Consider the following 25232-nt stretch of genomic DNA (forward strand, 5'->3'; position numbering starts at 1 on the left):
TGAATCCCCCCCCAGCAGTTTCATTGTTCCCGAGCATCAAGGTATCAACGTCATTCGGGTCAATTGTTTTATTTGCCGCGTTGCAACGGCACCAGCGAAAAGGCAAAGGAGGATTCCGCGGCCACGCTCTCTCTCCCACCTATGCCGATCTCAAATAAATTTTGATCTTCAGGCACTCTGTATGAAGTTACATGTTTATTTCCGTGAGCTACACGTTTCAAGCTGTCAAATAAAACCAGTTTCGTTCTTGTTCTCAAAACGTTCATTGAAAGTAAAATTGGACTCATTTGGAATATAGCACCGGCAAGCCTCGGTCTGATCTGGTGAAACTTAAAACTGACCATTCTGTGATCAAACCGATGATACTAGTTTATGGGACCATCAAGAGATTTACTCCCCAAGTTTTCTGCACTCAGCCCGTCGTATACTTTTTTAAGAGGCGTTATATCTTCAAGTAAAATCCAATTTGCTTTACAGGTAAAGACTACACATATTTAAAAACCATCTTTGGGGAACAACTTCATTGCCACTGTTAGGCCTAAAATGCAAACAGCTCACTTCATGTTCATTCAAATCACAGGCCTCTTAACCTACTAAAAATTACTGGATTAGAGAGGAACGTGTGACCTTAGTACAGACACTAAGGTATAATCGCTGATTTACTAACGCGACGAAGATTTAGAAAAATAAAGAGGTGGAAAAATCCAATTTTTCTGTGTTCATGGAGACGAAACCGAGATTTTGTACAACCAAAATTGATGTAGGCCGTCGTTCACATAATAGTTCAGCGTATAGAACCATTATACGAATCAACACTTTGCATGCCGAGCGTACAAAATAGAAACGTCAACGAAAGAAGTGCATGGCCGAAGCGCCTCTGCAGATCATTTCAGTCGTCACGTTCCACGTCGGCATCAAGGACTTTAATTTGCCCTTCTGTCAGCAAAGTCTCTCACTTTTTCCCTGATGAGTTTTCGTGCCCAATCCAATCAAATTCATCAGTGGATCGCCACAGGGATATTTTGTGCCCAATTTACTTTTTACCCCGCGGAGGCTGAGAAGTATATCCTCTTGGTCTTTTGATGCAGTCATCAAATGTCAAGATTTGATTTCAACATTACGTGTGTATTACTTATAGTGGAGTACTACGGCTTGGCTAGACATGGCTCGACAAGTCGTTTGTGTAAATGCCTGTACGTTTATTTTGATCGCTTTGACAGATGTGAAGTTCTTTATGTTCAACAGTCACAAGTCAGAACCGTCATATTGATGCGTACTTTGACTTGTTCAGTCCCTTTACTTCGCCCTCTTGAGGTATCTAGTTAGTGCTTAGCGCATTACAGCTTTGTGGAATCACCACACCGGCCAGAGAGTTGAAAAAAAAGGTTCTTTGGAAAACTAATGAGGAAAAGGGCCATTTTCTTTTGGGAGTGTGAAAGTTCCAAAATTATTTTAGCCTCACCTCAAAGAAAGGCTCAATTTAACCCCCCCCCTTCTAAACCAAAAAATCAGGTCTGGAGTCGCCCCTGATTGACCACCTCTAAAACTCAGACAAATGATAAGGATAACGCCCAACGTGAATTCTCCAAAATATACGGCGCTGCGGTACAGAAGAATTGAAAGACCACAGGCATTTTTTTTTTCAAATTGTTATTCCCGACTCGCCGCGGCGATATATACAGAACCTTTATAATATCTTTCTTAATTTTGGCCCCTCTACGCTTCCGTATGTACTTGTGCGCACAGACTTGGAATTGTATCGTTCTTGACATGGACTTCTTGTTCTCGCGCTCGAAGGGCGGGAACACGACCCAAGAACACTGATCTCAGAGCAGGATCACACACCATCTCCTCGTCAGGATTTTACACGAACACACGGAAAAACTCGTAAGATATGATTTTTGGACAGCCGCAAAAGTATCGATATAGCTTTACAAAGCCGAAGACAATAGAAAGTTTTGCAAAATTAACATTGATAATTTTCCATTACAGAAATGAATTTTTAAATGGAAAAGAAGTTAGCCTAGTTATCCAACATTAACTCTCGAAGAATGCACAAGGACGCTGCCATGTTGCATGTCGCTTGCCACAAATAATTACTAGCGCTAATAACTGGTTGTACATTCCCGGCGTTCGAGCGACCGACCCACGAACAACAAGTCGAGCTGTTCGTGAACAAACGAGAACAAGCTGCCCGAACTCAGCCTTAGATATTAGGCAGTCTTCGCGTGCCCGACCATTTTTTATTGACTTTAGCTCCGCTTTTAACACCATTTTTCCATCCGAGCTTCATGTCGAGTTATTATCCATTGGCATTAATAGCTTTTTTTTTGCGAGGGAACATTTGACTTTCTTTCGAACAGATCCCAGCTAGTCAAGATTGGGCAGTTTGTTTCTAAGTCCATTACATGGAGTACTGGAACGCCATAAGGCTGTGTGATTTGTCCTTGTCTGTATTCACTGTTCACGGACCTAGGAAGGTACCCTCATTGTCAAATTGCCTAATTCAAATTCATGACAGTGAGAAGCACTTTCGGCAAGAAGTTGAGATTTTGGTGCATTATTGGTGTTCTGACAATGATCTCGTACTTAATCTCAGTAAAGCAAAGGAAATTAGATTTTCGGAAAAAGAAGTTCGATCAACGAGGTTGGAGTGGAGGTGTTCAAGTTTTGGGGTATCAACTTCAAGGAGGATTTACATTGGAACGCACATGTTTCTCACAAGGGTCAGCAACGGCTATGTTTTCTCAGGAGACTTAGGACGTTTCATCTTGACCCCGCCGTGATGGTGAGATTCTACCGGGCAGTGATCGAGAGCGTTTTGACGCTCTCCGTTACAGTCTGGTATGGGAACTTCTGGGTGGTAGATAGGAAACGCCTTCAGCAAGTGGTTAAAGTTGTGTCTAATATCAGGGGTTCAGCTGCCGTCTATTGAAAGCATCTGTGAGAAACGATTCGTGAAACGAGCGTCTGCCATAATGAAATACAATTCACATCCATGCGCACTGTCTCCCTAAATTGCATCTGTTGCCTTCAGGAAGAAGGCTTCGCTCACTCGGCGGCGCATCTAAATGCACTGTAAATTCTTTTTTCCGTCTAGCGTTGTCCTGGTGAACCAGGCTTCGTTTGGCAGTTATGGCAGATGTTTAAATCTCTGATTGCACAAAGCAGCAGACACCTTACACGTAGAGCTGTGCGTATGTTTGTTGATTAATTGTTTTATATGCGTATCTTTTAATCAGTAATATTATTACGTGTATTTTGTTTTTACTGTTAATTTTTTTAAATGTTTGTCTTGTATATTAATATTATATTGTTATCTTTTAATTTAATGTTTTTACTCGTATGAGACCGTTTCTGTTGTAATTTTTGTATTTACATATAAATGCAGCAATAAATCAATCAAAAAAGGTATTTTTTATTTTTATTTTAAATGACTCGAAAAAGGCACTTGTATGTCGAGAAGCTAAAACTATAAGAGCAACTTTTCCGAAGACAACTACTGTGTCGCAGCTGTATGCTTCCTCTCTTAATTGGCAAGTCTCGTCTTCAAAGTCTATAACTACAGACAAACGTAAACAACTCATTACCCGAACTAACCATAAGACTTCACAGATAACTTAATTGAGGACACCCCTCCAATTATGAGTTGGTTTCTGTCGTAGTGCTGACATGACACGCAAGATGATTTTTTGTGCCTGGATCCTTAACCAATGAGATTATCTCACAATCCGATTCCTAACGGGGCAACATCACCATCTATGTGAGCCGTCACACACCTGCGGATCTGGGGTGTCCCCGTATGGAATTGATTCCAAATAAGGACCCCTTTAGCCTTCCCTCCTGTCGTCAAGCGAATGCATCATGTGAACGATGCTGCTCCGTCATAAGTATCTTCCAGGTTTTTTCAATAGAAACTTGTGCCAAAATGCAATTCCTATCAGGGAACATGCGAGAAATGGGCAAAGTAAGTGCGACTAAAGGAAGGGAAACCACGTTGTATGAGATGGTCTACAAGGTTCATCTAACAAGTACTCGTGCTTGCGTCGATTGCGATAAAGAGTTTCCCCATGATTCCCAATAGTCGGAGACCTTTTGGCGTCGCTGTTTGAGTCTCTTAATTTTTTGCGAAAATACTCTGAGCAAACTTTAAGGGTCAACCCGCGTTGTTTTTGTTTGTTGCTGTTTTATAGACTGTCTGGGACGTACTGCGGGAATGTAGTTTTATTGACAGTCTTGAGATGAGAATAGTCTTCACGTCTCGTTGAAGAAAGCTTTCCCAGCTGAAATGTTAGATTTTCATTCCTGCCGAAAAAATCCTCCAGAGCCAGGGTTATCCGGTGCGTAAGTGATTTCGTCATACATGCGGACGCGCCACAATTTGCAGCCTCCCATTGGACAATCGCTGAAGTTGCGCGTTAACTTCCGGTTCCATGCAAACTGCGGTCAATGCATACAACTGTATGTGCAGTGCATGTGCAGTGGGCGTGGTTTAAACTGAAGTGACGTTACGAACCGGATAGCTTTCGCGTGTTTTGTTAAAAACAAAATTGCTGTCGACCTGCATAATAACGTGGAGAATAATGCTTAGTAAGCCTCACGAGAGGCTCGCATTTCATGTTGATGGTATAAACTTCGGCTAAGCAGATATTTGGGGCATGCTGGTGAATTTATTTCTGCTACATTTTGCACAAAAAAGTTGGTTTTTAAACTCAGGGAAGCAGCTTGACATGAGACTACACTTGTCGAGAAGCGAGGCCACTTCGACACCACTGCCGGGCGACTTCGCAACCCAGCTTCGCTTTTAATTGTGAAAGACTACCTTCCGTGGACGCCCCTTGAGGTCACTATTGCGCAGGCGGTATGCGCTGCCGTACTCAGTCCCCAGGTCCACTGCGCATGCTCGACACAAAGTTTATAATAAAATGCCCAAGCGAGATCTGATAGGACCAGTCACGAAAAAAATCTTATTAGAGAGCGAAAAATTGAGCGAGTGGCCACTTTCGTCTTTTGAGGGTACACAATAGGCTGTATCATAGTTGTTCACATTTCGTAATGGTTTTACACTGCCGTGCAGTCAAATCGGTACTTCTTTGAACAACTAATTATACCGTTCGAACAGTCTAAAATGTCTGGAAACATCTCCTCTCTCAATGCTTTCCGTTTCAGAGTCTGCAACGACGCCATATGCGGACTTAAAGTTGCTACCATCTGTTCAATATCTACCTTGACCACTTTAGGCAACCTAATAACTCTCATTGTGATAGGCTCTACTGCCTCGCTGCGTAACTGCCATGGACTGCTGATCATGTCCTTATCTCTTGCTGATTTCTCTACCGGTCTGGTAGCATCACTGTCGATTTACCCCTCAGTATGTAACTTCTGGCCCTTTGGCGATATTACGTGTCAGATTGCGGCAACCACGGAGGCAGTCGTCAAGAAAACTTCTCTGCTGACATTGACCCTACTGAGCATCGAGCGCTACATTGCCGTGGTGCATCCCCTAAAGTATAGCCGAATCATCACCAAGCAGAGAATAGCGGCTGGCCTAGCTCTCTGCTGGTTAGGTCCCATCGCGTTTTTCATTGCGCTGATTCTGACCGGTCAGTCGTCCGGTCAGTATGTCTTTCTGTTCCACTCCTGCACCATCACCTACCAAAGCCAGATACTGTCAATTGCTCTCAACGTCGGGTTGTTCATTCTGCCGAGCGTGGTCATCCTCTCTGTTACTACCGTCCTGGCCTGGTTGGGGATGAAGAAAGTCGCTCGTGTCAGAGCTCACATGATAGCTAAGCTCACTCCCCAAGCTGGCCAAACGCACCAAGCCGTCAAGTTTTTCCGCATGATCCGCATAATGGCATTCGCCTTCTACGCATGTTGGGCTCCTCATGTGGTCATCGGCTTTGCCTGCCTCCTGGCCGACGTCCGCCAACCCTGGGGCGTTTTTTTCGCTACCTACTGGCTTCATTTCTCCAACAGCTTTTGGAACGTCATCATCTACTCCGCAATGAATAAAGCATTCAGACGGCGCGCGGTAAGTCTTTTCATCTCACCGATGAGAGTCCGTCTCTGTAACAGCGGAGATGGCAGTGGCAACAGTTTATCAGCCACATCCAGGCAACCAAAAATTACCTCTGTAAGTGCTCCGTCGGAGGGCAGTTCTTAAGGGAAATTCACGAACACAGTATAGGCCACTTTTTATCGACGAAACAAACATGCATTCCAAATCAGTCTCAAGTGGAAAGATGGTCTACTTCAAAGTACCCGCCACCCCTGCACACCCGGTTTTTATATCTCGAAAACCTAAGCTGGGCTGTAAACAAGTTGTACCCTTGTCGAGCTTTGTTAATTGGAATCGCTGACAATTTAACGCCCTCTGATTTTTCCTCGACATGTTCCATCATTCTATTGAATTAGTTTAATTTCTGACACTATGAGAAATGACATTTTCCACCCATTGTAAAAGTAGACCCTGGTCAGGTCACTCTGGAATCATTTCCTGGTCGATTTTCTCTACCGGGCTATTTCATGACTGATTAAATGCTTAGTGTTTTAAGGCATTAGAATTAGTAAGTAGTAAGTGGAATTAAGTAGTAAACGTTTTGAAGTTACACGTATTCGCAATACGGGCGTTTCACAGTAGTGCGCCTCCAAAAGTTTGCGACGCGTTAGCCAATCATAATGCGCGAAATGGATGGCCCTATGTACGTCTGGAAAGGGTCGACAAATTTCGTGCCTTGTGATTGGCCAAAAAGTTGCAAACTCTTGGAGGCGCACTACTGTGAATCGCCCGTACGTATTTTCGTCCCGTTAGTGTTTCTGGAAAAAAGATATGGACGGAAGAATGGAAAAGCACTTTGAATTTAAAGGCTTTCGAATCGCTGCACAAGCTTTGCTTTGATAAGGCCCCTGTTTGCTTCAGTTAGTACATGAACGGATAGCAAAGGGGACAAGATAACATTCAACATTAAAAAATCCCTTCAGCTTGTGCATTGGTGTTTAATCAATGCGAACCTTAAATAATCTATTATTATAACTGTTGTTAGGCTGATCAAAATTGATTACTTGATTATCTTCAACCCCCGCCCCGATTTCCCTACCCGATTTTTTGATGTTTGGTATTTTGACTTCGAAAACAAAAATTCAAGCCTTCCAAACTTTGCAGACTTCTTTGCGCTGCAAATAATGGTTTGTGTCCTGCGCTTTCTATACCTACATCGGTTGCTCGCTGGTCCTTCGTGACGTATGCTGCCGTGCCTTTAGCGTGAACCGTGTCTGATCTCTGCGTACCCCTAGACATTTTCCCCGATGGCATGCATCACATTGCCAAATGTCGAACCCTCCCCCACCGAAAAATAGACTTTAAGTGATGGTAAACAAGCAACAGTCTAATTTGTTTATAGCTCACGGTTCTTTGCCACGATGTATACTTCTTTCATTACACGACTTACCTGATTGTAGTACTGTAACCGACTGGTGTAAATACTTTGTATGGGTCGCAAGTAATTTACTTGGAAGAGTTTGTGGTTTTGCCGTCACGCTTCTACACTGTAAAGTTATTCCTGCAGCATTTTCCCAGCTGTACAGGTGTCTTTAATATAAATGTACCGTAAAGAGCCCCAGTAAATTTCCTACATGCTGTTTAATAAACAGCAAATTGCTAGATACTGTTGGTTTGACGCTAATCAACTGTAAACGTAAGAGTAATCTGCCACGGTTAATTCACATATTAAATAAATATCACAGTAAATAACCATTTTCATTAATTACAGGTATCGTGACTTTCTCCAGGCCTCCAAATGTAACGGATAAAGCAATTAATATGATTAATCCCAGTACGCCCTCCTTCTCCTTATACCTTGGGGATCCAGATATCCGTCTTATCACCGCCAACTTTCATTAACGTACCTCAAAATTTTATATACAGTGTATTTACATTAGTTTAACCGAAAGCGTAAATTTAAACAGCAAGTGTATCAAGAATCAGCATTATTTCCATATTGTTCACTTCCAAACAACTTGACGGACATGCCTACTAGGTCTATTAACTGTTTAAAGGTACTCGTATGCGAAAACTGGAATTTCGAAATGGATGTTATGACATTTTACGTGCAGTTTCACTATAAGAATCTGAAAATCATGCTGTTTTTCTACAGTAATCTGATTTTTCCTGAGGTCTCACAATGTCACCTTACTGATTAGGGTAAAGTTATCGTGTATTAACAAGCACATTTGTTCACTGTGAAATCACGGTCGATTCATTCTGTTGTAATACCAAACTATATTTAACCGTAATATTTACCATGAGTGTATCCAAATTCACTAAATATTTAAAAATTTTGGTGTCCTCAGTAGACCCCGATGATGTTCAGATCTGGTCCAAATTTTTGGCTTATTTTTCGTCTAGTAACTTTTTGTTTGCACATTGTATACTCATTATTGTCATGTTCAGTTACCTTTGGTGAAATTACAACGTGAAAATTTGTGCCCGTCAGAAACGAAAACTTGTTGATTGCAAATAACTTTGTTGTCTACTCTCAATGTTGTTGACGATGACTTGTTATAGACCTTCAGGTTCAAGATGTCAAAGGTAAAATTTGAAGTTGATGAACTTATGGATTGTGTTTATTTGCGTAAAATCCACAGCTGTTATATAAGATTATAAATCACCCATAAAAAATTGACTTAGGTGTTTAACTGAGGCTTAATGTTTCACAAGCTTGTGTTTTTGTGGATATCTTTGCATCTGTGCAGAATTGTTTGTTTCATTTCTGAAGGTTCGCTGATTACATACCGGTAAATAGAAACAATTAAATAATGAAATGTAATGATTAGGTCTAATTAATTGACAATGCTGCCCGTCAAAACTGACCAAGTTTCCTCGCTTCCACAAAAAAATCGATTTATTGGTTCTTGCGATGAGGGCTGTATGATAGTTTTGAGATTTTGGGTCTCTGTCGGCTTCGGCAAGATTAAACACCCCACCCCCATTAAGCCAAAGTAAAATCAAAGCATGCACAAGAAGATGAGAAAAAAAACTGCAACAGTTTTTTTTTTAATCGAACATATTTTTCAAAGCTTGAACTATCTTTAAACCTGTACTATTGTATTTACTTATTTCATGTACATGTATGATATGTTTGAAATAGAGTGATGGTGTCTGCAAATGTGCGACGGTCCAGGAAACCGGTTGGAAAATAAACCATGTTTAGTACCAATAACTTCCCCTTGAAATTGGTGTTCAGTTGTGGCTGCGTCCGACGGGCCGAGTCTTGTGGCTGCGGCTTGATATAACAAGCGTGCATATGGAAGCTGTAGTCACTACTCACGCTCTTGCGCGCTATTGGCCGCGTGTGTTTGTGAAAATGGCAGCTTGCGTAGAAGATGAGTGCTCCTTCTCCGAGCCACAACGCGTCGTTACAACCAACCTGAGCTTACTGTGGGATGTGAATTTCACCGACAGAAAGCTGAGTGGCTCTGTCCAGCTAGATCTACGCATTCTTTGCGACGATGTGGCTTATTTGGTGAGAGGAACGACAGTACTATGGTTCAATTCAAGGTTGGGGACCAGGATTACACATTGCCCAATTTCTAGACACGGGATAGCCCCACTAGTGTGGCACGGATCACTCCCGATCTAATCCGTGCCACACTTTTGGGGCCGACCATATGGACATGATGGACAAATGGATGGACTTTGTCGCATGACCCGCCCCCATAGAGGCGGAGCACCAGACGAAACTCATAGTTATACGTATTACGGGTTTGACGGGTAGTAGGGTAGTGGTGCGGGGGGGCTAGGCTTACTAGGGAAAAGAGTTTCATTATATGGACGATGGTAATTGTTCCGCACAGTGACTTAATCATGTTAATATTTCAACTAAATAGCCATCAGAAAGCAAAAACATGTCCAGAAAAGTTCAATTAAGGGGGAAATACAATTCATTTAGGCCTACTTAGAAATACTATAGCCCCACTACTGTGGCACGGACTCTCGCTACCGCTTTGTCCTTAAGAATGAAGTGGTAGCGAGAGTCCGTGCCATACTGGTGGGGCTAACTTAGAAACACCTTTCAGACTACCTCTACAGTCTACTAAGTGGAGCGTTAGTATTCCTCTTTTTCCATTTTGGAAGGGTTCGTCATCCAAAATCAAAAAGGCAGAATACTAATGCTCCACTTAGTAGATCTTCTTTCAGACTGGTCTCAAACTCAAAGGGTTTATGCATGGGATGTCAAGTGGCATCCACATACATGTACATGTATCCCAACTGGGCAGTACCACTCCTTTGTGGGGGGGTTTGACATTCACCAGGTTCATACCGTCTAAGCTTACAGTCTGTGTGTCACAGCAAACAAGCATTGCTTTTTATAATTTTTTTATGCACATGCACCCACAGCTTATGGCAGACGTGTACCTGGAAAGCATGAATCTGTTCAACTTTAGTACAAATTTATCTTCTTTTTATAGAGCGTTGCATTGTAGATTTGGGATGAAGACATACACAAACATCAAGAATACCTTTTACGAAATTTGGAAAGAGTCCCATATCTGGACATCACTTGACATCCTGTTCACAAACCGTACAAGAATGGTTTGAAAAATTCTAAATGTACGCTAAGTTCATGCCCCAGAATTTGACTTACAGGACCTGTGATCACTCTCTGATGGCTAATAAACAACTGCTAGAGAAAGTTAGTGATGGCCGTATATGAACATTTCCAACCTACAAAATGCATAATGCATTTTGATACATGTACAAACAAAGAGTATTGTGATTGGCTTTGTGGAAATTGATCCACAGTGTGCGTGAAATGTCACCAACTTTAGGCTGTCACATCAAACCCTTAGTTTGACAGTGCAGATTGTCGTAATTATTTTTCAGTTTGCTACCAGAAAACTCAAAACCTAGTCCCTGCCCCTCCCCCCCATTTGATTCTGGACTTGCCCTTAATAGAAGCCACAAGCAATCTGTGCAAGGAGGCTACAGCCTTTTTTCATGCTTAGGGCAGATCCCCAACCTGTTTCAAAGTCAGAAACAGTTAAAAACACCAAAGGAAAAACAGCCAAATTAATATATTTGGAGGCCGCATGAAATTTGGTTTGATGGTCACCCGTACCGTAATTTCTTATTTCATATAAATGACGCTTAGCTTGAATCTCAGTAACCTCCATGTTTTATTCTTGTCATTTACCAAACTCATCAATGTACATTCAGGTGCTGGACACAAGTGGCATTGAAGTATTCAGTGTTTGTGATGAGTCGTCTGGTGAAACATTGGATTTCCACTTTGCTGAGCCAAACAAGGCAATCGGAACAGCGCTCCACATTAAATTACCATCAAGGGCACAAAATAAGTAAGCACAACAGAAGATAATCATGCTCTGCCTTGTCTGTGAATATGGGCCAGAGGCAAGTATGGGTTCTGCATATAAAATCTTCCCATGTGATACATGGAATTTTGGTACCAGAGGACAGAATTCTGTAGGACTTTTTAATTTGATACGTACCTGATTTTGTTGTGGTCGTGTGGGGGACAAAAGCAATGTAATTTGATATTTGTTTTTGTCTGACTTTTGCAACAGTGTCAAAATGTGAATCAAACATATGTTGTACACATACGTTTGTGGGATTCAGTGTTTAATTTAATCTTTTGAAATATGTTTTTGAGTTTAAAACAACTGTTTTTTTATTCTTATTAAACAACTTGCATGTATTTACGATATAATCTTGTTGCATCCAATCTAAGCTGGTTCAATATGTGACCTGCTCCGTGAAAATGAGTCACAAAGCCATTTTTACAGTAAGTTTGTTTCAGTTTGCATTAGTAAAGAGCAAGCTCTTTCTTTTGATCTATCACTCATTTCAATATGCTAATCACAAATGGACATTATGTTAGTGACAAATGTTGACTGTCCGTATTGGTTCCTGCGGTGCAAAAGGTTTTAAAGGTACATGTACTGTACAGTTCCACATTTACAGCTGCTTCACAAAGTAACTGATAAATTATTGCTGAAAAACAGTTAAATTAAAGACAGTTACAGGACAAAGTTCACTTTGAAATATTTTTTCAGGCAGACTGTCATATTGAAGAAAGCAATGAAAGAAGGTCATTACTAACAAGGTGTCCAAAGAAACATTTTGGGGAAATAGTTGCTAATAGGCCTGCATGCTGTTCATTTTTAATTCGGCCAAGCACACAATCTTTGACTGAATCACACCATTGTGCCATGTATTCATGATATGTCAGTTCAGTGCGCAACATTGACTTACTGCAAATGCCAGAACATTGCAGAATGAGAGGGTGTCCCCTGTGCTGAATTTGGACACACTTTCCAACTTGACTGTTCCGTTTTCTGATTTGAATTTAAACCCTAAAACAGTTTTTTTTCTTGTTGATGGGGGGTGGGTATACAGTATTCGGTATTCACAGAGCTCAAATTAAACTTCATAGGTCATATAACTTTGTAAAGCACTCTTCTGTATATTTTGAGTACTTTTGTTGTCTCAAGCAAACATAATGCATACATGTACATGACGAATACAGACTGCACCTTTAAAGGTTTAATACTCAAATGTGGCTCATGTTCACAGAGCTGGTCTCATCTAAGCATTTGGCAAACAGTGTTTTGACAGCAATCTTTCAACGAGTCTTCTCAGATTGTCTTGGTTGCCAAGATTCTGTTTTCAAAATGGACATTGTTTGCCATCTTTGAGTTTTTTTCTCGTTCACGAAAAGTCTGCAAGAGTGCCAAATACCACTTACTGTGAAGCATACAAATCTGAACAGTTCCTCAGCACATCTTTTTTTTTTTATCCCAGAGGAGCAGAGCTGCGTATCAAAATTTCTTACGAGACTGCACCCAGCGCCTCGGCCCTGCAGTGGTTGAAGCCCCCACAGACTGCTGGCAAGAAACATCCATATCTCTTCAGTCAGTGTCAGGTACATTGCAAATGGACACTAGATGTCAAAGAAGTTTAAAAACTACCTAAAGCGAACGACTTGTATGCCTGATTTTTGCAAATTAGAAAAACCACTGGCTTGCAGTGAATCAGTTTTGGTATTCCAGCAGCACATGTCAAAAAAAAATGCACCCATCTGACCCGAGGTCATTTGGGAACAGCAGTTTCCCCCATGCCTCCGTATGAAATTTTGAAATCTGTACACACACTATGTACACGCCACAGTTCATTTCATATCCATGCCCTCTTGAAACACTTTTAAGAAATTTCACCGCAGTTTTTACGCTACTGTTCAGTTGCCAGGGAAAAGTGTGAGTAAAACGGAATGATGAGACCATGTTGTAGGCTGCGCAAGTTACACGGCATTCTATCACATTGCTTAAACTGTGCACATTGCGTCAGTTGAAAAGGTTTTGAAAAATACTAATGGGAAATGGTATTTTGAAGTGGGCTGTAATGGTTGATTGATGGTTGGAATTTCTACAGGCTATTCACGCCCGCAGCATGGTTCCTTGTCAAGACACGCCTGGAGTCAAGGCGCCATACCAGGCAAAGGTCAGTTCCCAAGCATTTGCTGACCTCAGCATCCCTACCATTCATCAGAGTGTCCGTCGACCAATCTGTTTGGCTTTTTTTGAAGCCGTGTGTTGAGTCTGAACATTTGCAGACTTTTAAAAATCTGGACATCTCCATGTCAGCTTGATACTTACTAAACATTGAGGGCAGCAAACACCCTTGTTCTTTTGCATTATTTTTGTTTTTGAGTGGCATATTTCTCCAGGCACAATGTTTGTGGTATGTTTGTGCATAAGTCCTTTAATATTTGTTTCGTGCGGTATACATGTATAGTTTTTGTAGGAACTTATTTGGCAACTGCCAAGTAAGATACAGAATCCACTTTCAAGGATGAATCACATCCAAGGAAAATTAAGCCCTGCATAAAGTAATATTGGACAGACTTCAAAAGTCCCCTGAGGCATTTTGGAGGCTTTGACAGAAGACTCTTGGAGGTTAAGACTAATTAACTTGAGATCCAAATGTCCCGCGGCCGTAGGTGACAGTACCGAGGGAGCTGGTTGCCCTGATGAGTGCCGTGAGGCTGGGGGAGGAGCCCTGTCCGACTGACGCCTCCAAGACGACTTACCTCTTCCAGCAATCGGTGCCAATACCTTCATATCTCATAGCCATCGTGGTCGGACTGTTAGAGAGCAGGTTTGTGGAGAATGTTGGCTCAAGTCCGCAAGAAGCCAAATCTAGACTATGGACATTTCACAATAGTGTGCCTCCAAGAGTTTGCAACACGTTTGCCAATCACAGTGGGCAAAATCTGTTGACCCAATGGAGAGACTTCGTACATTGGGATTGGCCAACGGGTTAAAGGTCTTACAAATTTGCATACTTTGTCAGAAGAACTGGAGTGGAAGAAACCTATGATTGAAACAGAAAAGTTCAATTTATGTCTGGTTTTCTTTGTACTTTTTAAGCACCGTAAATGTTTGTAATGGGATGCGTTGAGGGCAAGGCACTTCACCACAAGAATTTCAATTCCGAAAATTAATCTGCAGTCAACGTGCATTGCACCAAGGAAAAAGGAGGTTGGGGGAAACCTAGGATGTTGAGAAGGAATAAAATTTATTGATAGCATTAATGTGGCTTTGGCTAGCCACCTGCCCGTTAGGACAGGCAAAAAAAAAAGAAGAAATGGAGAGGCAGTTTTTGCTGGTTCAACTTGACAAGTCCCCAATTCTTAAATAAATCTTTTACACCGGTGAACGAATGGAAATTTAGCCGCGGATAGCAACAAGGGGCTCAGTTTCAAATGTTTCATTGGCAGAGGGCAATTTTCAACCTTGGTTGGGAAGGAACAGGCAGATACTGCAATCCTAGATGAAACCTCGGCATTGTCATTTCTTTTTTTTTTTTCAGGACAATTGGCCCTCGTTCCAGAGTCTGGTCTGAGAAGGAAAATGTTGACCAAGGTGCTTATGAATTCGCTGAGGTAAAGTTTCCCCAATTGGATTTAAGCCTCTGGAGTCCTGTTCCATCTTACACCCCTTACACGTTAGCCGTTGAGTTTTACTGAGTTTGAGGTTTTTCTGCATTTAGATTTGGATTTCTTGATCATTCCATTCTGAGCAAACCAAAGGACATTAAAGGACAGCTTAAAGGACACTGAATACCTGACTGTCCAGCTTTAAGTCTTTATTCCTTTACATTAAACTCCCTAGTTTTATTCTGTGCAGATTACAAACCAAACGATTCTGTCAGAGCCCCCAAAATTTGTACTCATGTTCTGCTCAACTAGCCAGCCGAAGTGGAAGCAATCAGTATTAAGAGTGACAGTGTTTGTGTCTCTGACAGACTGAGCAGATGTTGAAGATAGCTGAGAGTCTTCTTGGTCCCTACATCTGGGGACAGTACGACCTCCTAATCCTTCCCCCGTCCTGCCCCTGCGGGGGAATGGAACACCCTTGCCTGACTTTCGTCACGCCAACGATATTGGTGAGTCTCACTTTGGACTTATCGTTTTTGCGCCTCTCTGACAGACGGAGCAGATGCTGCTGACAGCTGAGAGTCTTCTTGGTCCCTACGTCTGGGGACAGTACGATCTCCTGATCCTCCCGCCGTCCTTCCCCTACGGAGGGATGGAAAACCCTTGCCTGACTTTCGTCACGCCAACACTCTTGGTAAGATTCATCGTTCATTGTTGGTGAATGAATATGCCATCTACCCTTGGTGCATCTTTGTTTTACTTTTGGTGAATTGATTTGACCTTATAACTTCAGTGCATCTTTGCCATTGATGGAGTGATTTGACCGATTAACCTCTGTGTGTCTGCTTTCCTGTTGAGTTGATTTGACCTATAACCTTTTTGTGTCTTTGCTTTCCTGTTGAGTTGATTTGACCTATAACCTTTTTGTGTCTTTGCTTTCCTGTTGAGTTGATTTGACCTATAACCTTTTTGTGTCTTTGCTTCCCTGTTGAGTTCATTTGACCAATAACATCTGTGTGTCTGTACTTTTTGTTGGTGAATTTATTTGACCTGTAACCTCTGTGCGTCCCTGTTTTACTCTTGGTGAGTTGATTTGACCTAACCCCCATGTATTTTCACTTAACTGTTGATAAACTGATTTTGATCCGTAACCTCCATGCATGTGTAACCCCTTCCCCATTAGTTTCCTACACTTGCACAAAGTCTTGAGTTGATTTGACCTAACCCCCATGTATTTTCACTTAACTGTTGATAAACTGATTTTGATTCGTAACCTCCATGCATGTGTAACCCCTTCCCCATTAGTTTCCTACACTTGCACAAAGTATTGAGTAGATTTGGAGGCATACTTAGTGTTTGACTTGAACGTGGCTATTGTGTGTCTTCTGTTGTAGCACAAATCCCTCTGTTGACATGCCTGTGAGATTGCGGTAAGATGTACTGTACACATATTCCAATTCTGAGTGAGCCATAGCTGCTTCTGAATTTACATAGCTGTGGCTCGCTGTGTCACATGTGTCTGAAGGGCTGGATTGAGCCGCATGTTAGCAGCTTCTATAGATGCGTGTGTTATTTCCGGCCACATTTGAGTGATACAGATGTAGCCCATGGAATCTGCGACTATACTGGCATCTTCAATCAGTTGTTTCTAATAGCAAATTGTATGAAAGGTTTTTTTTCTCTTTCCTTGATCAGGCAGGAGACAGATCTTTGGCCAATGTAAGTATAGTTTTTCGTTCTATATGTATGTATAACTCATATTTGAAGACATGCTCTCAATTTGTGCTGTGATCCAAATGGTAGTGTAGCTAATGCGATGGTTAATTCAGAGTGACAAGTACAGAAGTTCTGTTGTAATGAAATGTAATGAAATAATTTTGAAACAAAGATGTTCGTGTGCTACATGTTTTGTTTAAAAATTCCCTCATACATGTATATTCAGATAAGCAGCAAAGTTAAAATATTCCACGTTGCTGAAAGTTATCGTAGAAAACAAGTATTTGGGGGAGTGTCATGCAATTAATCTTTATAAAGTTGTAAATCTTGTTTCACCAGCTCTCAGATTTAAGCATTTAGGTGTTGCAATAGTTTGGATCCCATTCTACCCAAATCAACAAGCTATTGGTTCTTGTCATAAAATGAAATTTGGAGACACTTCCTTCTCGTTAATTAAGCCCACATTATTTACACTCAACTGGCTGCAGGTTGTTGCGCATGAGATCAGTCACAGCTGGACGGGCAATCTGGTCACCAACTGCAGCTGGGAACATTTCTGGCTGAACGAAGGCTTCACCGTCTTTGCAGAGAGGAAGATTGCCGGCAGGATGCACGGGGAGAAGGAGAGGCACTTTGAGGCAATTGGTGAGGGGAATTTAATGGGGATGTTGTAACAGTGTGGGTGCGGTGTGGTGTGGGTGTGGTGTGGTGTGGGTGTAGTATGGGTGCAGTGTTGGTGAGTTTGTTTCTGCATTCAATTGGGGACCCTGAACAATAGAGGACAATAAGGTCCTCGATTGACAGAGGGTCCCCGATTGACAATTGTGTACAAAACATATGGGTGGTCTTCTAAAATAGTTGAAGTACAAACAAAAGAGGAACAATAGGGGGTCCCCAGTTGCAGGCAAATACACACTTGTGTGTGTGGGTGTAGTATGGGTGCAGTGTGGGTGTGGTGTAGGTGTAGTATGGATGCAGTGTGGGTGTGGTGTAGGTGTAGTATGGATGCAGTGTGGGTGTGGTGTAGGTGTAGTATGGGTGCAGTGTTGGTGTGTGGGTCTAGTATGGGCGCAGTGTTGGTATGTGGGTGTGGTGTGGGTGTAGTATGGGTGCAGTGTTGGTGTGTGGGTGTAGTATGGGCGCAGTGTTGGTATGTGGGTGTGGTGTGGGTGTAGTATGGGTGCAGTGTTGGTGTGTGGGTGTAGTATGGGTGCAGTGTTGGTATGTGGGTGTGGTGTGGGTGTAGTATGGGTGCAGTGTTGGTGTGTGGGTGTAGTATGGGTGCAGTGTTGGTATGTGGGTGTGGTGTGGGTGTAGTATGGGTGCAGTGTTGGTGTGTGGGTGTAGTATGGGTGCAGTGTTGGTATGTGGGTGTGGTGTGGGTGTAGTATGGGTGCAGTGTTGGTGTGTGGGTGTAGTATGGGTGCAGTGTGGGTGTGGTGTAGGTGTAGTATGGGTGCAGTGTTGGTGTAGAGGTATGGATAAGGATGTAAGGAGGGGTCAGTGAGAGTGACGGAGCATGGAGAAATTTAGAAGCACTCTTAGGTGATAGGTCAGAAAGGAATGTTGTTATGGGCAAAGATCTTATAGCGATGTGTAGCAACGTCAGATTGGGAACTCTGCCAGAAAGGTGTAATCACCATGGGTGCCATTCGAGCAAGCGATACCTTCGCATAGTGGATGTTAATGCACAGACACAGGTATGCACACTCGTCGCATACCAGGTATGCATGCCTGGTGCAGCGCCTGAGCAGGGATTTTCAGGAAATGGATGAAGGGGCTTGATATGGTACCGATGCAGTGAGGGGTTGTGGTGTTGGTTGGACGTGGATGTGCAGGGGAGGGACCAGTTAGAGTGACGGGGGGCATGGGGAGAAGCCCAGGCACTTTGATCTTTGATGAAATCTGATTCAGCTTTGAATTATGTTTCTTTGATTCCTACAGGTGGATGGAAGGAGTTACAAAATGCCGTAAGTGAATTTGAAACTAAATTGCAACCTTAAAATGACTTTGACGTCTCTCTGTGCAGAGACACGTTCATCTCATTGCTCCTTTGGCTGATTTCTACCGAGATGAAGAGTAAATTAGTCAAATAGCATTATCTTAGAATTGAGCGTACAACACCTCTTTGTCTTTTTGCCTTTGATGTTCACCAGCCTTCTTGCAACACTGTTTCAGGTGGATAGGTTTGGAGTCTCCAGCCCTAACACCCATCTTGTGCCTCGTCTGAAGGGCGTTGACCCCGATGATGCTTTCTCCACTGTGCCTTACGAGAAGGGGTCCACGCTGCTCTTTTACCTGGAGACGTTGGTTGGCAGTAAAGGTATGGCTGTATACAAACTATCAGGCTACGGCTAGCCTAAAGAACACTCATGCCTATGGGTAGCCACTGGCTAGCTTTAGACACGTGTTCAACTCCCAGCCATAGCCGGCTTGGTTGTGACTTGTGCTGTTCCAGCATAGTAAGTTCAAGGCTGGATGTAAAAAACCCAAATTTTTTTTTATTAAAAAACATTAATATTGCTCTGGGGAAGTTGCCCAGACATCTGGGAATATTTATTCAACCATTGACGGCCTTTCTGATGTGTGAGGCTACATTCAGGGGCTTTTTACATGTTTTGTAAGGGAGGGAACTAAGATTCCCCCCTTCCACTTTTATTGCTTCTTTTGAAGAGCCTCCGTTCCCCCCCCACCCCAGATCCGTCAAGTCATATCAAGGAGTTGAAATATTGAAATGCGCATTGCGTTTGTGTGTTATTTCCTTTATTTTGTCTAAGTTGTGCAAAGTGTGCTTGCTTCACCTGTTAGACACGGTCACGTATGACTACTGTGTCTACATGCTCTTCTAAGTTTTGTGAATTTGATTTCTGACCAAATCTTGAATTGTCCAAACATTGAATCTGCGGAATAAAGAGGCAGACAGTACCGAGCAAGAATGTTCTTGTTGGGCGTGCTCATTTATATTCTGTCGTGCAGTCCGCATTGGCCTGTCTGTAGATTCAACCCGAGCAGTGTGTTAATTTGTGAGATGGTCACAAACTCTTCAAAATACCTCAGACCGCACAGATGTGTTACAGTTGTGTTGGACTGTTTTTGGTGAGAAAAATGCGCGTATGCAATTGGAAGAGGTTTTGGGACACTCCAGAACTTATGGCAATTGATTCTCTTTGGTCGTTTTGCTGCAGAGGATTTTGAAGCTTTTCTGCAGTCTTACATCAACAAATACAAATACAAGAGCATCACCACCCAGCAATGGAAGGACTACCTGTTTGAATACTTCCATGACAAGGTAAAAATGTGCAAGTTTTTGGCACAAGCAAACCTTTCTGTCCGAAATTTAAAAGTGGGACTCTCTTTCCATCAGTCTCCTGCTTAAGTAGTCGGCGTACTTGTGTTTTCACTGACAGCAATCGGTATTTGACGTTGTGGATTGGGACGCCTGGTTCTTCCAGCCTGGTATGCCACCTTTGAAACCAGAGTAAGTGGATAGTTTGGACACAGCCTTCAACTTGGCTCTATCCAGATTAGTTGGCTAGAATGTCCGTGGAGAGTGGCTGTGGCTCCTGGTTTTTGGCTTCTATAGACACACATGCTGTTTTTAGCCACAAATAGTTTGGACCTGGTTTTCCATGAGGCTAAGGCTATGTGGTGATACATGGACACATTTTCAGTTGGGTTGTGAGAGAGTGATATCATTTTGATTTATTATGGCAGTTGTAACACCTATAGTCCTGGATTGATTCAGTAATTTGGAGTTACGCAGCACCATTTCTTCAAGAAAATCTGGTTTCAGGTTTGATAAGGACACCACACTGTATTTTAAAATTTGGACAGTGCACAGTGAGCAGGTGGATGTTTTGTGTTTCACTGAAGACTATTTCAACATTTTCTGGCATAGTTTTGACACCACATTGAGCAGTTGTTGCACTGAACTTTGCCTGCGATGGTGCCGAGCGGCGACCTCAGACCTGAAATCGTTCACCAAGGATGACATTGCGTCACTGACCTCCAAGCAGGTCATTGAAGTGCTCTCGCAGCTCTTGCTTGAGGTAAGTGGCGTCAACATTTCATGTCAGTCAGGAGTGCAGTGCTTATCTTTGATCCCACAGGTTCTATGATAACTTGGATCACATTAGTCGCTCTCTGCCAAATTTTGGGGATGACAGAAGTTCTGCTCCTTCTCTCTGCTTTTTGCCAATCTTTGTGGCATTACTACATGTGGTTTAATTAATACCAAACTAGACATCAGAGAATTTACAACTCACAAGGAAGAAAACGAATCACTGCAGTAGGCGAACTCATAATGTTGCTGAGGCAGGTTCAAACCTGCCAAACCAGTTGTTGCATGCAATGCACACAGTGTTGCCAAATACCCGAGGGTAGCCTTTGAAACACCTGAATTGTTGCAGCGTGTTACTTGCTCATTTGCATCTACGTGCTTCATGTGTAGCCTTGGAACGGTTGAAAGTGTGCAGAGGGCCCATTTCACGGACTGTTTGTCTTGAACTTGTTGGGTTTCAAAAATTCTGTCTACAAAAATGATGCTAGGTAAATGCTGTGTATATTGTATTGCTCTGATCGGTCTCAACTGTGCAAGATTAAAATTGCTGTGTGGATGCCTAAGCGATGTTGTATATTAAGGGCTTTGTCCTGTCTTCATCAGTGCCTGTCATTTTCAACCAAACTAAGGTTTAATCAGTGTGAGTGATTGGTTGTCCAAATATTATAAGTTTGATTCAGTCAAATATTTGAAATTCGTGTACGTGGAATTTCCACAAAAGAGGATACCTCGCTGAGTTTCAAGACAGGAGCCCATCCCCTAGTCTAAGGAAGGAAGTGGGAGTCCATGACGTTGGGTGCTAATTTGATGTTTTACTCCTTTAGTCCTAGCAAGGGGACCTGTCTATTAGAAGCAAACATAGGAAAACTGGGACAACTATTTACAGTTATGAATAGCCTGAATATTTTGCACCATCCTGAACCAAAAGTAAAACTTTTCCCCAGATCAGCTGATTTCCTCTTATTTTGTCTTAGAAAACCATGCCAAACTTTGTGCAGCTTCTTTCTTTTTTTTCCCCCTGACACCCTTATATGCTTAAAACCAGCCTCCAAGTTCCCACTAATCATCAAATATATCCCTTCCTGGTTTCAGCCACCACTAAGCCGGGAGCACATCCAGGCAATGGAGGGGACCTACCGGTTTGGGGACAGCGGCAATACAGAGGTTGTATTCCGCTGGTTCCGCCTGTGCATCAGGGCAGGGTATGAACCCATCATTCCGAAAGCCCTGGACTTTGCCGTCAAGTGGGGACGACTCAAATTTACCCGGCCAATCTTTAGGTAAGGAGGAGACTCTGCATTTTTAAACATTCCATTTCGTTTGGTATTTTGGAAACTGACCTTTGATTAGCAGGAAGTTTCAGCCCAATTTTATAATAAGCAGTGCAGTTGAATGTCTGTTTTTTTTTTAATGCGAGCGTTTTGATTGGAAATATCTGTCATTATGTGCTTCCAACCAGTGTTGCAGTTGAGACCATCACAAGACCGGTCACAGGACCAGTTTACAAGTAACAGGGTGAACAGTGATAAAGAAATGCTTTTGTTGCAGTCCATTTTAAATGCTTGTGACTTGACTTCAAACTTGAGGTCTTATACTGATCTTGGTGGGTCTTGTAGTGGTCTTGGTCGGTCTTGGTGGGTCTTGTAGTGGTCATGGTCAGTCTTGTAGTGGTCTTGGTGGGTCTTGCACTGATCTTGGTGGGTCTTGTAGTGGTCTTGGTCAGTCTTGTAGTGGTCTTGGTGGGTCTCGTAGTGGTCTTAAGAAGCAGCATTGCATTCAAGTCCCTCCAAGTCCCTCCAAGACCCTGCAAGTCCATTACAAGTCATTCAGTTGTGAGCCAATTCACAAGCTATTCAAATGAGTTGTGACAAAAGCATCCCCTTGTCATTGTTTATCCTGTTACTCATGACTGGCCTTGTGAAGGGACTTGTGACAGGCCTTGTGAAGGGACTTGTGACAGGCTTTGTGAAGGGACTTGTGACAGGCCTTGTGAAAGGACTTGTGACAGGCTTTGTGAAGGGACTTGTGACAGGCTTTGTGAAGGGACTTGTGACAGGCCTTGTGAAGGGACTTGTGACAGGCTTTGTGAAGGGACTTGTGACAGGCCTTGTGAAGGGACTTGTGACAGGCCTTGTGAAGGGACTTGTGACTGGCCTTGTGACAGGCCTTGTGAAGGGACTTGTGACAGGCCTTGTGAAGGGACTTGTGACAGGCCTTGTGAAGGGACTTGTGACTGGCCTTGTGACAGGCCTTGTGAAGGGACTTGTGACAGGCCTTGTGAAGGGACTTGTGGAAGGACTTGTGAAGGGACTTGTGGAAGAACTTGTAATGGACTCGAATACAAGACTGTTAAGAAGTCTTGGATTCTAATGCGCTTTCCCAGGCCTACATACCTTTAACAGGAACTTTAAAAGAGAAAAAATTGATATGGATACCCACTCTTGCTGCAGACTGTAAAGAAAAATGATTCACATTCCCGGTGTCTACGTTAATGGCCTATTTTTATTTGAAAATTTCTTTTTGTCCTACAATAGAGATTTGTTTAAATTTCCTGCTGCTCGAGACCAGGCCATCGCTACATTCCAACAACACAAGGATGAAATGCACCCAATAACGGCTGAAATGATCAGCAAGGACCTCCAGGAGAGCCAACCGACAAGTGGATAAGTCTAGCATCAGTGTGGGGAAGGCATTTCCAAGTGATGCTCTGACAAAAGACCAAAGGCATAGGATCATCTCCTTTAAGTTTATAACCACACCTATGCAATTAGCTTAACAACAGAAGCAGTAGAAATGTATCCTGCAATACATTGATCAGTTTTAGAGTTAGTGTTTGTTTCAGCAATAATGGACGGATCATGGGATGATATTTCTGCGCTAGCATTAGAGTGTTTTTCATAATTTGGATGATTTTTCAACAATACGAAGTACTTTTGACCATTTCAGTTAAAAATGACTGAAGGAGCCTGCTATATATTCAGGTGATATGTCATGTGTTTGGCTCATCTAATGAAAGGCTTGATCGGGAAAAAAAAGAAAAATGAAAATAGGTATTGAGTTATACAAATCTTTATTAATCTTATGATGCTGTACAAGATACCATGAATCCTCCTGGGGGGGGGTGTGGTGTGTCTAAAGGACACTTGTGAGAGTGACAGGTGGTTTCCAGGCCCCCATCATTCTTACTACTCATCCCCAATCCCCCCCCCACGTCTCATCCCTTCCAGTCTTCCTTTAAGTCCCACCTGCTCACACAGATTTACGTCACTGTGCTGTCGCATATGTTTAACGATTGTACTCCCTGAGGCTTTTGTCAAGTGCCCTTATCCCTGAACACCTGAAATTTGTCGAATCGACTTGAAAAAGGCTGAAGCTCAAGAAGTAAGAGCTAAGAAGCATTGTCGCGGTTGCTGCTTTCACTGAAATATGAGAAAATTCACTGTTATTTTTATCATTTGCAAGTGTGAATCCAAACTCCGTGATGACCATGAAGAACATCTCTCAGCTGGCGAAATTTGATTTTATGACAGTTAACATGGAAGCGATCATTGAAATTGATGAGCCTATCAATGAATGAATTTATTTCATTTAGTAGTAAAGTTTTAAGTTTTTCATGTGCAAGAACAAGTAGAAGTAAAAATAGATAATACTGATATACAAGAAAATTATCAGAAATGAACCAGTTTTAGGAATAAGTATCAAGTTCAGGTTAAAGCTATAAATGTTGCATCCAGCAACAAATGAGACCGAGGGGTACCCCCCCCAACATGTCCAATCCCTAGACACACTCCGGACTATTGTTACCTAACACATCGCCCCTCGTTGTCTGAAAAGAATTCCCCAGATTCCAGTGAGACAATAACCAACACCAAGCAGGGGGGTTCTCTCAGTCTCATATTTTGCTTCATATGATAAATTGTATGAAATAAGCCACTGTGTAATACTCAAGAAAAAAGTAGTTTGCAAAGAAAATAACCTCTAGAAAAGATAACCAATGTCACAGTTGAATTTACGAAGTTGTGAAAAGTCGTTTCACATTATGAAAATCACTTAATAGTCACGTAATAGTACATGTAGTTTGATAATCGACGCCTATGCATTTAGGTACAATGAAACCATTGAAAATGGACAGCTTTATAATTAAATCAACGGAAATCACAGAAATCACAGATATGTTTGTGGTGTTACTCTTTGCTGTTGCTTGGAATCATTATTGCTTTGTTTAATTACCTTTCTGTTTAAGGTTCATTTTGTTTCCCATTTAAATTCTAAAATCTAAATGTGCATCTCCCCTTGTAAATGATGTAAAAAAAACAGGATAATATTGGCAATTTACAATAATATATTTGATTTGAATTTTTGCTCAATGTTGGATGTATAACCCTTTGTATTCATGATGTCTCACCGAACAAAAGGTCAACAATTGACGCCGCGAATTTTCCCCCAAACGTTAATTTTTGCAAACGTCATATTGTCATGTTTTATTCTGATAAAAATGG

The 25232-nt window shown here is 42.2% G+C and overlaps 2 protein-coding genes across 3 annotated transcripts; both read left to right on the forward strand.

The window, feature by feature from the left end:
• The first annotated feature begins 4040 nt into the window (after positions 1-4040).
• Positions 4041-9228, forward strand: LOC110987186 (histamine H2 receptor-like). Its single transcript, XM_087136338.1, has one exon. It carries the CDS (start codon positions 5129-5131, stop codon positions 6164-6166), a length of 1038 nt encoding a protein of 345 aa, XP_086992464.1. The 5' UTR covers positions 4041-5128; the 3' UTR covers positions 6167-9228.
• A 105-nt stretch (positions 9229-9333) lies between these two features.
• Positions 9334-24902, forward strand: lta4h (leukotriene A4 hydrolase). 2 transcript variants are annotated; one of them, XM_022249678.2, is made up of 16 exons: positions 9334-9524; positions 11219-11358; positions 12824-12944; positions 13451-13519; positions 14019-14176; positions 14891-14963; positions 15326-15466; positions 16653-16676; positions 17162-17318; positions 18618-18643; positions 18852-18996; positions 19859-19962; positions 20081-20151; positions 20572-20722; positions 21826-22013; positions 23268-24902. In XM_022249678.2, exons 1-16 carry the CDS (start codon positions 9366-9368, stop codon positions 23398-23400), a joined length of 1860 nt encoding a protein of 619 aa, XP_022105370.2. In that variant the 5' UTR covers positions 9334-9365; the 3' UTR covers positions 23401-24902. The 2 variants fall into 2 exon arrangements, with proteins under 2 accessions (XP_022105370.2, XP_022105369.2); XM_022249677.2 differs by lacking the exon at positions 15326-15466 and adding an exon at positions 15511-15651 and having other exon boundaries at positions 9335-9524.
• The last annotated feature ends 330 nt before the right edge of the window (positions 24903-25232 follow it).

This window comes from Acanthaster planci, linkage group LG04 (genome assembly GCF_054643075.1).
Source record: "Acanthaster planci isolate LZ-2023a linkage group LG04, COTS_SCS, whole genome shotgun sequence".
Taxonomy (NCBI): domain Eukaryota; kingdom Metazoa; phylum Echinodermata; class Asteroidea; order Valvatida; family Acanthasteridae; genus Acanthaster; species Acanthaster planci.